The sequence below is a fragment of the Rousettus aegyptiacus genome, unplaced genomic scaffold (assembly GCF_014176215.1).
Source record: "Rousettus aegyptiacus isolate mRouAeg1 unplaced genomic scaffold, mRouAeg1.p scaffold_m13_p_4, whole genome shotgun sequence".
In the NCBI taxonomy this organism is placed as follows: domain Eukaryota; kingdom Metazoa; phylum Chordata; class Mammalia; order Chiroptera; family Pteropodidae; genus Rousettus; species Rousettus aegyptiacus.
Window position 1 is genome coordinate 23,855,342 of NW_023416307.1, and position 14,873 is coordinate 23,870,214.

Sequence of the window (14,873 nt, forward strand, 5' to 3'; positions counted from 1 at the left end):
GAAACTCTTTATTGAAGAGACCAAACGTATTTTGGGGTTCTGGGGGGTATTTTACAACACACTGCCTTTATCTTTTGCTCATTTTTTTTCAGTTTCAGATTTTATATTTGATTCTTTTTTATAATTTCTATCTCTTTATTGATCGTTTCTATTTGTTCAGACATGGCTCTCTTGGTTCTCTTTAACTATAAGCATATTTAAGACCACTGATTTAAAGTCTTTGTCTAATAAGTCCAATGCTGGGCCTCCTCAGGGATGGTTTCTGTTTTCTGTTTTGTTTTGTTTTGTTTTCCTGTGAATGTGCCACACTTTCCTGCCTCTTTCTATGCTTTGTAATTTTTTATTGAAAAAATGGATGTTTTGAATCTTATAATCTGGAAATCAGATCCTCCCCACTCCCCAGGGTTTGTTGTTGTTGTTTTTTTGAGGGCTGCAGTCATTTGTTTATTTAGTGACTTTTCCAAACGATTTTTGCCAAGAATATTCCATTTATGTGAAGTTTCCATTCTGTTATCCCAGAGATCAGCTTGTGACCTGACAGAGACAAAAAGGAAGAAAAAAATACTCTCTTGCTTTTTGAAATTGGCTCTGATCTGGGGCATTCCTGCTTGTGATACAAAGCTCTGCCCAATGATCTGCCAATGATACAAGCCTACAGTCCTCTCAAGGCTTTTCCGAGCCTATATTTGGCCCTGGGCATGTGTGTTGCACTCTGGATTCCTCAGTATATGTGAGAGCCCTCCAAAGTTCTTATTTTCCCATATATCTTCCTCCTCAGCTTCCTCCTCCCTAGGCTTTTTGGTCTGTCTGTTGCTTGTCCCACCCAATATCCCTTGTCCCAGGTGGCTCGGGTGGTATGTCTTCACATGGTTTCAACATATGCCACCTGGGAAGTCACTCCAGAGCTGAGATTTCCAAAGGAGGCAAAATAAAGACAAGCCTCTGTTCTGGTTTCTGGTCCTCAGGGAAACACCAGCCAGGTTAAAAAAAATACAACCACAATTTTTTGAGAACATGGTCCATATTGTCCCCTGTGGCATCATCAGCAAGCAGTACCAGAATGCAGGCTACCATTCCCATGGCCACTACCAAGCTAGGAATGAGGGATGGTAAGTAAGGCAGATAAGCAAAGAATACCACAATAATTTTTTACCAAAATTTAGCAGCCTCTTTCTTCATTAAGCATTCCTCCTGTTTGCTGTAAGTTTTAAATTAGATTCCAGAGCTCTGAAAAAGTTGAATCTGACATTTTTTGACAGTTTAATGGTTGCATAAGTGGACAGACCAATTCTTGAAGCTCCCTACTCCACCATTTTCTGTGACATCATTCCTCTTTCGCTCATTTTTATTGAACTTTTTAAAGCTCTTTATCACATCTCCATAATTGATACCTTTCATTAAAAAAGGCTCATATTGCTACAGCCATGCCACCCTGAGCAAGCTCGATCCCACCTGATCTCAAAAGCTAAGCAGGGTCGGGCCTGGTTAGTACTTGGATGGGAGTCCACCTAGGAAGACCAGGTGCTGCAGGCATACAAAAAAAAAAAAAAGAAAAAACACTAAAAAAAGACTCATACTATACGAAATCATAAAAGAAGGAAAAGATGACTCAAATATAGCTTCCAGAAACAATGGATATACCTTTAGTCATGTAGTTATAGACATTGACATATTATTATACCTAAGTGGGATCATAGAATAAAATATTCTCCTAAAACCTGACCTGTTTTCCTAAATAACATCATGGGTATCTTTCCAGGTTATTAAACATAATTCTTCTTCACCATTTTTAATGAGTTGAGGGTAGTCCATTTTAGGCATAAAGAATAATAACTTAATTAGTCACCGACTTGAGGACATTTATTTCTAATTTTCACTATTATACCGATACTATGATAAAATGGTTATACATACATCTTGGTGTCCTTGTATAAAGATCCCTTTATAGGAAATTCCTAGAAGTGAGATCCCTAGGTCAAGGAATATGTACATATGACACCTGGATATGTATCATCAAACTACCTTTCGAAAAGACTGAATCAATCCATATTCCTATCAACAATGTGTAAATGAGGGAGCTTATTTCCTCCTACTTGAGTGAACCCAAGTCTTTTAAGTTATTGTTAATCTTTTCAATCTATTAAGTAAAATACATCATTAGTTCTTTATTTTATATTTATCCATTAGTTAAACTGAACATCCTTCCATGTTTATATTGGCCATTTGCATTTGTTTTATGAACTGACTATCCATGTCATATGGCTCTTTTCCTGGACAATTCCTTGAAAAATGAATCTCAAACAGGTAGCTCTTCCCCTCCATTTCACCTTGAAAATCATTGCAGTAGTTAGCATAGTTCTCAAATGTTCAGAGTTCTTTTTTTTTTTTTTTTTTTTTTTTTAGGCGAGGCACCTGGTCTTCCTAGGTAGTCTCCAATCCAAGTACTAACCAGGCCCAACTCTGCTTAGCTTCGGAGATCAGACGGGATCAGGCTTGTTCAGACCAGAGATGATTTTTAAAAACTCATGATCAGTTACTTTAAATGAAATTTTAATGTGTAAGGAATGGCAATAGCACAACAGCTGCTATCAGACCAGCCTTCTCACAGATAACATCTATAGACTCCAGAAAAAATACAAAAACAACTACTTAAAGACTGGAGGGCGATCAAAAGCAGGCGGATAGCCACTATGGAAAACAGTCTGGCCATTCCTCAAAAAAGTTAAACATAGAGTTACTATTTAATCCAGTAATTCTACTCCTAAGTATATATCCAAGAGAAATGAAAATACAGGTCCATTTAAAAACTTACACTCATTCATAGCAGCATTATCCATAATAAAAAATTGAAACAACCCAAATGTCTATCAACTGACAAATGTAACAACAAAATGTTATAATTATATAATTTGTTCATAAAAAGGTATGATGTACTGATATATGCTACTACATGGATGAACCTTAAAAATATTATGCTAAATGAAAGAAACCAGTCACAAAATGCCATATAATGTATTATTCAATTTATATCAAATGGCCAGAATAGATAAATCCATAGAAAAAAGAAAGTGAATTAGTGGTTGGCAGAGACTGGGAGTGATAGGGAGAAATAGAGACTGACAGTTAATGAGCATGTGATTCCTTTTAGAAAGGAAGAAAATATTCTAAAATAGAGTGTGGTGGTGGTTGTACAATCTTATGTATCTACTAAAAAAATGGTAAGCTGTACAATTTAAATGGATAAATATATAATATGTAAATTATATCTCAATAAAGCTGTTTAAAAAAAAAAGCAGGCAGAAAACTGAGGAAAATCAATGGTTGAAACGAGGGAACAATACTGAGTGAATTTCCTTTTTTTTTTTTTTTTTTACAACCTTGTTCCTGAGAGCAGGCCTTTTGATATCGAAGCAGTATTTTCAATATGTGAATATCATCATGTTACTATCCATCATCCATGGTTCTCAAGTGACTTACATATCAGTTTTCCAACTTCATCGTTTTAGGTATTCAGAGAAATCTTACATTGGATGCCATTAGTAAAACTCATCCATGTGTAGCTTCTAGTCACAGGTGGAGAAGAGGACCAGAAGCTCAACTTCCTCTCCTGTTTTCCACCCCACAGCAACATTTAAAGGGGTGCCGCAGAAAATAGATTTAAAAAGATTAAAATCTAAACTCTTTTTTACATGGCAAACAAGATAGGTCTGAGAAAGTCTTTTCTGTATTATCTCCTGGTACTAACCCATGCAAAATCTTACTGACATTGCACAAAAACACCATGCTCTTTTACACTTTGATGCACAAGAGGCTGTGTCTGCAACTCTCTTTCCCCAACTTGTCTCCCTTGAGAACTACTAATTCTTCAAGCCTTGGCTCTCCAATCAACATCCCACAGGCAGAGTTATGCTCTGCCACACCTTCCTGGTACTTGTGCAAAACAAACCTCCAATATAGCACTTATCACACTGGACTTTAAGTCTTATAGTCTGATTCTCCATCACACTGTAAACAACTTGAATGAAAATCTTAACAGCTTTCCAACCCCAGGTTCTAAAATACTCTAATGAGTAATATATAATGTCTACCAAATAAAAGAAAATATATATATAATGTTAATCTCAAGTCCTTAAAAAATTATTACAATATATTTAGTCTACTCAGTTGAACAAGGTTAAAGGAAAATCCTTTTAGAAAGTTTATTTCTACGGATTAGTTAACATTCTAAAAATAGGTTTAGTGTTTAACAAAGTAATTCTTTAATTCAGTTATTCAGATAAATTCAGTGCCCAAACTTTCTTCAAATATTTTCATCAAAATGGCAAATGGAAATTATTATGCTTAATTCATACTTAGTGAATTATTGAGTATCTACTGTGTTGTATAACTACTCATTAAGCTATGAGATCTTATAAACTATCTAGGGAGTCGAAAATAATATACATAAAACTAAAATGGACAATATAAGAGCACAATGCATTGTGAAAATAAGAGTACATATTCTATAGACTTAGAATCATTGTTAGAAAATCAGATGGAAATGAGATCATCTGATCTAACATCCTGAAGTTATAACTAAGAAAAGAGAGATGCAGGTGAGAGGAAGTTTTAAAAAAAGAAAAACTTTGGATTATCTATGGAAGAGATCATGAAAAGAAGTCAAACATGAGATGGGCTTTAATGGGTAGAACACCGAGTATAAGACAAAGAGGTGAGAGCATTCCACCTCTGAGGTGACTGAGGATGCTAGTGAGAGCAGAGAAGATTCATGAGCCAGTGTTCAACTTGATTTGGGTACAGATACAAACTAGGAAGTTGTGGAGTGGAAACACTGAATGAATTTTATGGTACCAGGTTTCAGAGAACTTCTAAAGTCAGGCAGAGGGATTTATATTTTATGTGACAGAAAACAAGTAGCCTGAAAACTTAATAGATCGTTTATAAAGCTCTAAAAATTCTAAGTTAACTGTCTCATTTTGCAATTGAGGAAAAAGCCACAGAACAATTATGTGATTTTCTCTTAGTAGTAGCGTGGAGCGGCCCCACTCACATGCTGCTGCTGCCTCTGGAGCAGTTCGATGAAACAACTTATTCTTCAAGTACAATAGGCAAATCCTATTGAGTTTGGCTGTTTGCCTAAGTTCTAAAGAGAATTTGTGTGAAGGAAGGCATATCCTCTTGTAAGAATAAAGTCTCACTCAAATATGAATTCTTGACCAAAAACCAAACTCTTTTAGTTTTAAAATGACCACTTAAAATTTACTATCAATTCCTTATCAAAAATATGCAACAAAAAATATATATATATATTTTTAAAAAACACACAAAAATATGCAACCAAAATTTTTGTATGAAACACTGACAGTTAAAAATAAGTCTAAAACTGAACTCTCCATATTGATTTGGAATCATTTTAATACTTTAACTACTTCACCATCTTTTACAATCATGCTTAAAATAAGTATTTTCAGAAAGACAAATAGAGAACATACCTATCCTTTAAACTTAAAGAGTTTGGTCTCATAAATCTGAAATTCATTGAATTGCTATATTAAGAAGACAAATCAGAAATATTCAGCCCAATGCAGTCATTGAAAATGCTTTTTAAAGATGAAAAGCAGGTGTGTTGTACATTTCCATATTTATAATAGCACATCTGTGATTACTCACCACTATAACTTACCCCAGTTTTATCACACAAGCGTAAAGTATGAAACGATCCAACAGCAAATAATTCTCCATCTGGAGCCCAGGCAACTGAGGTAATAGGATGCTCATGAGGTTGTGAATTGTACAGAGGACGGCCATAACTATCCCAAACCTATAAAAGCAAATTTTAAAAAACCTTTTATAACTATCATCACATTATTATAAACAAGTTTTTCCTCCAGTAAGGTATCAAGTAGACTTAGAAATCATCACTTTATAGCATTAGCAATTAAATGTCTTTACTATCACATAAAGGGGGAAAAGCTATATTTCTTGAAACCTAAATATCTCAAAAATATATATATATTTTTTGTGATGTTATATAATATTGTGATAATTTTCAGAATTTACTAAATCTTTGATTAATCATTAATAAAACCTACTATTTTAAGCCCTGTCAAGTTTAATAATAAAGTTTTGAGATGATCAGTTTTTTGCTCAAATTTGTTCTGTCCAGTAAGGATTCTATCAACTTTCCCTAAAAGTATTTATTTCAATTAAATTTCTTCTTACTATAGTTATATTAAATCTTATTCTTCCCCCAAAATTATTTTGGTCTAAAACTGATTAACATTTAATAAATCAATAAGCTTGATTTTTAAAAACTTGATTTAAATTGAGTCACTAAAAGTAGGAGTTGTATTTATGTTGCTGTTTATTAAATCAAATTCTATAGGTCATTGAGACAGGCCAATATGAAAGTCAACACTTTAAAATACCACTTAAAATTATAAAATAACAATTTCCTAAATTAGTAGAATTAAATGACATGGCTAAAGTGAAGGACTAAAATAATATTCTTAGAATATTCTCACCTAAACCTGATTCTTTTAACCAGGTGATAAACTCAAACATCACATACCTTATATTTACAGTCTTCACCAGCAGATAAAATTAAATCATTGACTGAGTTCCAATCTACTTTTAAAATAATGCCATCATGAGCTTTCCACTATGAGAAAAAAAAAATAAGATATTAATTATAACTTCGGGAGCAATGAAAAACATTTTTTATAGGAAGACATTTGACCTCTTTCTAATGATACTCATGTCCTCTCCTTGGAGATTCCCACCTTCCCTTCATAGTCATTATGTATAACCTCATTTGCCTGTTTTATTTATAATTTACACTAATGAAAGCACCTAGCACTTTGACATCCACTATATAGTTTATGTCCTTATAAATTTCCTCAGTTGCTTGAACTCCAGAAGGAAAACCACTTGCTTTTGAGCTATTCAAGCTTGACATTTGTGTGATTTACACTAGAATGAATATGTTATATACTCCAAAACTTAGTTACAAATCTTGCTCTCCTTCGTATGGTTGATCCCATTACTGATACTGACTTTGCACTTGTATTCTAATTCTCCTCTTTTTTAAAAGACTTCTACTACATGAAGATCTTCTTTAGTACCTTCTTCACTCCCTTCTGCATATTCTCCTAAGCTTCATTTTCTTTACCCTCAGGTCCTAGAGTAGTAACTGAACTACTTTGAGAAGCTTCTGCTATATTTACCATATTATAAAAAGAATGTATTCCACAGATGTGTATATAGAATGCTTATGTGTGTATGTATGTATATATGTATGTATGTGTGTGTGTGTGTATGTATGTATGTATGTATGTATATAAGTGACCCAGAAATTGGCAATCTAGAAAGTAAGCATGGGTATCTTCTTGCTCTTAAATATAATGCATATGCCCATTTAGCTATTATCACACATGTAATTAAAAGCTATACTTCACCATGTTTAGGCAGAATAATATAACTAAAATAATTTTTTTTTGAAGACTGTAAGGTACATTTTGACATTTGAACCGATAACTTCATATCAAAGAGTAACTGATTTTAAGGGCTCTTTCTATAGACCCTTCCCAGTTTATTTTTCTTAATGTATACAGAATAAAATATCAAGTTAGGGTCAAATAAGCTCTAAGAATAATTCGTAGCTTACTTTATTCAAGATACACAAAAATATACACTCTCAAAAACAAATGTCTTGATGCTATATGTTAAAAAAGCAATAATTCTCACAATTTACTGCCAAATTAACCCAGTGTTCTAAAATAAACTGCAAGGACAAAAATAACAATATATAGACATAAATATAGATAGATAGACCCACAGAGATGCTTAAGAGTTTCATTTTAAAGCTACAAAAATTAATTTTGCATATTTAAATGTCAGAAATAATATTTGATTTAAATTTTCTTTATACAGTCAACCCTTGAACAACATGGGTTTGAACTACATGGCCCATATATATGTGAATTTTTTTAATAAATGCTATAAATATATTTTCTCTTCCTTACGATTTTATTAATAACATTCTTTTCTTTAGCTTATTTTATCATAAGAATACAATATAAAATACATATAATATACAAAATATGTGTTAATCGCCTGTTTATGTTATCAGCAAGGCTTCTGGTCAATAGTAGGCTATTAGTAGGTAAGTTTTTGGGGAGTCAAAAGTTATACTTGGATTTTGACTGTGTTAAAAAGTTGGCACCTCAACCCTTGTGTTGTTCAAGGATCAACTATACTATGTTTTAGGATATCAACTTATATGTTACATATATTTACATATTACGTATAATATACAGTTTTCAATTATTTCTCAATATCTTAGGCACTTTGTAAAATTTCTTTGAACCACAAGCTCCTTAATGCCAGGAACTATGTTCTGTTTCACTTTGAATATCTCACACCTAGCATAGTGCCTGGTATATAGTAGGTATGTGCTACATTTTCACTAAATGAATATTCTCCTTACTATAAAATCAAGTTCTGGATCTACAGATGAGTCTCTAGAGCTCTCAAGGGAAATGGGATATATATTTTTGAACTTTATTCTACAAGCAGGAATTACATTCTTTTTTTGTGAACAATCAAAATTTGAGTATGTTTTTATGCCCAAAGAGAATTGCTGCAGCTTTAGTTTTCCAAATTGAATAGAAAATTTGCACTAAGTTCCTATTTTAACTCTTCCTCCACTCTGGCTAAATTTTGGCACTAGATACCTTTCCTTCTCTCCACTACTACCTCCTGGCCCAAAGGCTCTAGCAAACCACTAAATTATAATTTATCAATGGTGATATCAGCATCTTCCTGAGTTTTACTTACATAAGCCTAATTACGGGTATCTAAGTAAATCACATAATTATAAACTAAAAGATTCACTGCACAGCCTATTTTTGCTGTGAAATTTCACAGCAGATTTTCAAACTGGTATGGAAGAACTAGGACTAAAGGCAGTCAGAACTAGTCCCCTTTTCCAGCTTCTTCCCTTTACCCAAATGCTTCACCTTAGTTGCCTAACAGTAAGGATTTGTATCTTCTATTTCTTGTTGGTCCCACAGTTCTTAGCAGACTGTTCTGCATGCAGTAAAAATGTAAGTGCATGTTGACTATATGAACTATATATAACATAATCTACATAGGAGTTACTAATATGAAACCTCAAAGTCATTTCTATCTCTTTGCTCCCCAAAATCTATACCTACTCAACTGTTAAAACTGATGCTTCTTCTAAGACACCTTTATATCTGCTGGTCCACCTTCAGCATCAAATCCCGTAACCAGGACCTAGTTATTCTACATCCTTTTTCTGGCCTCCCTGGCTCTAATCTATTAGGGACTGAGTAAAAAATCAAAATAACATAATAATTCATAATAACATCAATAACAACTTCTCTATATTACTTATCATATGCACTCAATATGCTTATTTTATGTACTGTCCTATGCACTTTGTAATTTAATTCATTTAATCCTCCCAACAATCCTATCAAGTAGGTATTATCATTACAACTAAGAGATAAGAAAGCTGAAGCTCGAAAATATTTTTTTAAATTTTTGATTATCATTTACACCTACAGCACCTGGTCTTCCTAGGTGGTCTTCCATCCAAATACTAACCAGGCCCAGCCTTGCTTAGCTTCCGAGATCAGGCATCGGACTTGCTCAGGGTGCCATGTCCGTAGATCACAGACTGTGGCTCCACTGGGGCATGAACCCAGGACCTTCTGCATATAAAGCAGATGTATTAACCACTACACTATGGAACCACGTCCTCAAAGATATTTTATAACTTGCACTTGAACCCAGGTGACTAACTCCAAAGCCTGTGTTCTTATTACCCACACGATACTGTGTTGTTATCAAAATATGAAGAAAATGATTCTGCCTTTTAACACGGGAATCAAACATCAAAATCTTGGACATAGGCTTAAAGGTTTTCCACTAATTTGTCCTGTTCTAATCCATTTTAACTGCTACTATTGTTTTGTTTCTATGTAATTGGTAAAGTTATATACATCTAATTTATTCTAAAGATTATATTGACTCACCCTCCAATCTAAAAATCCTGAAAGCATACTAGAGTATTAAGGAAACCTCTAGTGTACTGAACAGATTAAGAGAAGAAAGATGACAATGATGATAATTAAAAACACAGTTTAAACAAGTTCTTCAAGTTCCTATTTTGTCTCAAATCTATACATTTGAGGTTGATGCTGCTAAATTTAAAGATGCCTATTATGTCAAATCATTTGATAATTTAGTAACTCAAAACACACTTATGAGTTACTGGTATAATATGAATTGGAATAAGGATGAAGTGAACCTTGTTGAAAACATAACCATATGATAGTCCCTGTTCTAGAATAAAGGCTGATAAAAACCACACATTTGAAAGCCTCAGATTCTAAAAGGACCACCCAGAAGAAAGGAACTCCTAAGAAAAGAGACGTTTCTCATTTAGCAGTCTGCAGATCCTGACAACGATTAACAAATGCCTGAGAAGTACCTGTAAAACTTTAGCATTTGGTTGAAGAGGTTTAATAATCAGCTGCTTGCCTGCTGTGTAAAGAACCTTTTCTGAATCAGGGCCCCATGCTACTGAATATACTGGCATTCCTGTAAAAAAGAACAGAAAAAAAAAAAAACCCTGATAAACTGTAATTATTATGCTTTCTAAAAAGGGAGATAGTTAAAAGGATTAAAAAAGTAATTTGGGGTGTCATTTTGTTTCCTCCTAATTCAAAAATCTTTTCAAACTGGAGTATGGCCTCATATTGAAATACAGACTGGGTTAATATTAACCTTTGAAATTCTACCATGACAACTGACAAACTACATTTTAAATTTTGATCTTGCTGAGAAAAGATGAAGTTTTTAGGAATTTGAGATACTGTGCTATTGAAGTACAGTACGTAACATAAAATAAGTACGCTACATTATTTTAAGTAAGATATAAAGAGGTTTAAAAAGGTATCATTTTCCATCATCAACAGCCATCAGTATTTAAACTGACTGAATGCATAAATTGACTTAAATTTTCCATACAAAAATACACATGGTATACTCACCTTATAGATTATTTCCCATTCCTGATATTGCTACAGGCAACAGAACTTTCCCTCAAATGCTGCTTAAGCAGTAAGTAGTCTAATAAATAGAAATCACCCAACCCCAAAATAATCTACCTCTCCCATCTATGAATTCATAAATGGCAAATTAAAATTAAATATCAGATTAGGGAAAGTTTTGTTTTAAGTTAAGTGTGCCTTTGGCCTGAAAGCTAAGCTAAGAAGGGCTAAAAATCCCATAACCAGGATAAAGTTAACTATATTTCTCAGAGAAAGGTATAAGTTTGATTTACCTATCATTCTATAAACTATATTAAATTTCATACTGTTTTCAATGTCCTAGAATAGGAATTTAGAGATGGTATTTTTTAACGCAATTACTTTCTAGATTACCTAATATCTTCTGGAATGGTATGCTTTATGTGAGCCTAGTTTTTTAAAAAAAAATGAGTATCATGTCAATTGGAAGCATCAAATATCTGTACTCCACTGTTTAACCCAGTTATCTGCTCATTAGGAACGTGAATCAGGTTATAAAATTAATCTATAAAATATTAACCCACCTATATATATAAAATCAAGTTGTCTAGAACTCTTAAGTCAGACTATTGTAGCAGTTGACTTTCTGAGAATGAATGAATGAATCAGGAATTTACATTCTCAGAAAAAAATTAAATATGCATCAATATGATTTAATTATTTATTTAAATGGCAAATCCAAGTGATGCTAATCAACAGGTAGTAATCAGTAATCAACAGAAAGTAAATTTCAGTAAGATAAACGCCTGTTAAGTGCCACCCTACTCTTTTTGTGCCCTTTTCTTCCCAACCAGAACATGACTGTGAGCAAGTCTCAGTGGTTAACAAGATTTAGAAAGTCTAATTCAGATCTAACACAGAAAAATCCTAAAGCATGCTTCCATTGTTTAGGTTAGACATTATATTGGGCCTAAAAAGTCTGTTCAGTTAATGACATCTAGGATTGTTCTGTATCAGAGAAACCTACAGATGGCCAATGAGATGGCCAACCTCAGAAGGCACTCTTCTGTCCGTACGTTCTCTTCGTAAGAATATTCTCTGGGATTAGCCAGTAGCTGACTTGGGCTTCAAAAGTAAATCTCCAAATGAATACAGTTCAACTCTAATAAGCTCCCGTGAAAATGTAAATAAAAATTTCACATATCTCAAATGTGGTTCTTAGGTGAAGACTAGAAAGGAATAAGGTGGCAGAATTATAGGTGCCTTATTTATTTCTATTATTATAGTTGTAATTATTGTGCAAAAAAAGTAAATTAATATAATTTAATATATTTTAATTATAGATGATCAAATCTTCATGAATACAGTGAGTAAAATTACACTTTCCTGGGTGTATACTAGACTATGACAAACATCTACCCCCCAAGGAAATAATTCAGTAAATATAACTCCCATCGAGTTATACAGGATGTGACTCTAGTCCTTTAGTTGTGGTAAAAGTATGGTTGGGGTATAGGATGAGGAGCTAGGGACACTTTTGTCCTCCTTAACACTGAATTTCTGACCCCATTAAGTCAGCTGTGTCACAGTTTCATTGTTTATAAGCCTATAGATAGATCTTCAGAATACTTATTTTCCCTTTTGGGACATGGAGACTATTCATTTCCTGTCTATAAAACAATTTTTTAAACAGTAATAATGTTAAAGAAACAGGTATGATAACTTATGGTTTAAAACAAAATAAGCTTATGGAGAAAAAGTTAAGTATTTCTTTTGTAATAACGTGGTTTTTAACTACATTCTTTCCATCAAAAAACAAAGATGAAGCTATTTATGATAAATAACCAATCCTAATGAGATTAATAGCTAAATCTTATTAGTTCAATCCTCTTAACTATCAATATTCAAAATGGATAAAACAACAAGAACTAAGAGAATCTTCATCATATTCACCCTTAATATTTTATTTATAATATTTTATTTATAATAAAATATTAAGTGTTTTTATTTATTTATAATAAAATATTTTATTTATAATAAAATATTTTATTTATAATAAAATATTAAGTGTGAAAAAATATATGTATGAATGCTTTTATTTCCAAAAGGAGATATACTATACATCACTGTACAACTTCCAATTTTGGGTGGTTCTGATAAAGATCATTATTAAAAGTGGATAAGCTCGCTTCATAAAGAAAATAATGATTTATATTATGATGAAACCTATTCTAGTAACATTTGAAACAAATCTATAGTATTTAAAATGTTGTAAAGAAACATACTTATTAAAGCACTGAATTATTCCTAGTGCTACATTTCACTTCATAAAGTCAGGTGAAAATAACAAATTTAGCCTTTCAGATTGAATAGCTTTGAAACAAAAAGTTTAGCAAATTATGTAATGTCTTTAATTTTACCATTAACAAAAAAGTAAGCAAAAAACAAAAATAGTTTTATAATAATTAAGTAGTTTCTTGCTTTTCATATTGGGAATTTTATTTATGTTCCATTTCAGTTAAGACACTCAAAAAGACCTTGTTTTTCTGACTTTGTACACTAAGATCATGTGACCCTTTTGACATTTTTTAAGAAACCACATGCACCTGGGGTTGTGTTAAATGTCAGACCCTTATCTCTCTGTAAAACAAATTATCTAAATTCTTTCAACCTGTTGAAGGCATTTTAAACCACAGAAGAGGAGACAAAAATGTATTTCAATTGTTTTAAGGAAGTACATGGTCAAATATACCATGTTTTTCACATTCATACTAAACGGTATCCCCCCAAAATGTTGTTTTTGCATGTTTTTAAGAATGCTTTTGAAACAAACTCTTCACTATTATAGTGAATCATTAGCTATCTTTGCCCTGAATACAATATAGGTCTACACTGAGTGAATATAAGTGTTTAGAGAAGAGTCTGGCTCTATATAAGTACTATCAGTTAGTGATTACTATTAGAAGTTACTTTGTGATGCAATAGGCAACCCTTTGTTTATTGTATTGTTCATAATGGTAGGTACTCAATTTTTTTTGTCACCAAATCATCGAGAATTCAAAAGCTAAGAATTATTTCCCTTCATTCTATTTTTAAGGACATGGATTGTTAGCAATAGGTAGTCGAGTGAGATTTATTACACTTTTTCTTTAAGCAACTTTTTGGTTATGTATGTCACTGGGTACAGAGAAAAAGTTTATATTAAGGCATTTGTTTCTTTAGTTTCTATCAGCCGCCTTTCCCTTGGGGATCTCGACTTCCCCCATATATTCATCTTTCCCCTTTCTATAACTGACACTCACATTATTTCAGCCTTTACTCCTGAGCTCTAACACAGCAATTCCACTTGACCCAAACACCTGTCAGAATTTCAAACTCTACATACTCAAAGTTATCAACCTTCCACACATAGCCTCTCATTTATTTTTTGCTCCGAATTCTTTACCTCTTACAGAATAACCATTCCCCTCAGCCACTGAGAACTTATTCACTTTTTTCAACTACTCTCACCACTGCCTGTTCAAGCCTTAAGCCACACCAGCAGAGTGCATTTCAGTAACCTCCTTACTGGCCACCCCCATTTAACCTCTGTCTTTTCTAATTTATCCTACATATTACTGGTAAGGTAAATTCCTAAAATATATGACTTATCATTTATTCTCCGGCTCAATTTTTCCCCCCTAGGTTTAGGATAAAAGCCTTATAAAATAAACTCCAAATCCCTCCATTTAGCATCTGAGACCATCAGTGTCTTAGTACTTCCTGTATTATTGTTCCTCTAGCCTACACCCTGAACTAAGGGGTCTGCTC

General features: G+C 32.9%; 1 protein-coding gene, 1 non-coding gene and 1 pseudogene across 5 annotated transcripts in view; 1 reads left to right on the forward strand and 2 right to left on the reverse strand.

Moving 5' to 3' along the window:
* IFT80 (intraflagellar transport 80) overlaps positions 1-14,873 on the reverse strand; it is a 92,183-nt gene that overhangs the window by 50,360 nt on the left and 26,950 nt on the right. For all 4 annotated transcript variants that reach the window (XM_036219825.1, XM_016149039.2, XM_016149049.2 and 1 more), the window contains 3 exons: positions 10,523-10,632; positions 6,572-6,661; positions 5,684-5,821 (listed from right to left, as the gene is read on the reverse strand). In XM_036219825.1, coding sequence (XP_036075718.1) covers positions 5,684-5,821; positions 6,572-6,661; positions 10,523-10,632 — 338 coding nt within the window. The remainder of the gene's footprint in view (positions 1-5,683; positions 5,822-6,571; positions 6,662-10,522; positions 10,633-14,873) is intronic.
* On the forward strand, positions 1,415-1,533 carry LOC118602569 (annotated as a pseudogene).
* TRNAI-UAU lies at positions 9,710-9,782 on the reverse strand. The gene has a single exon. It is a non-coding gene; the product is annotated as a tRNA-Ile (tRNA).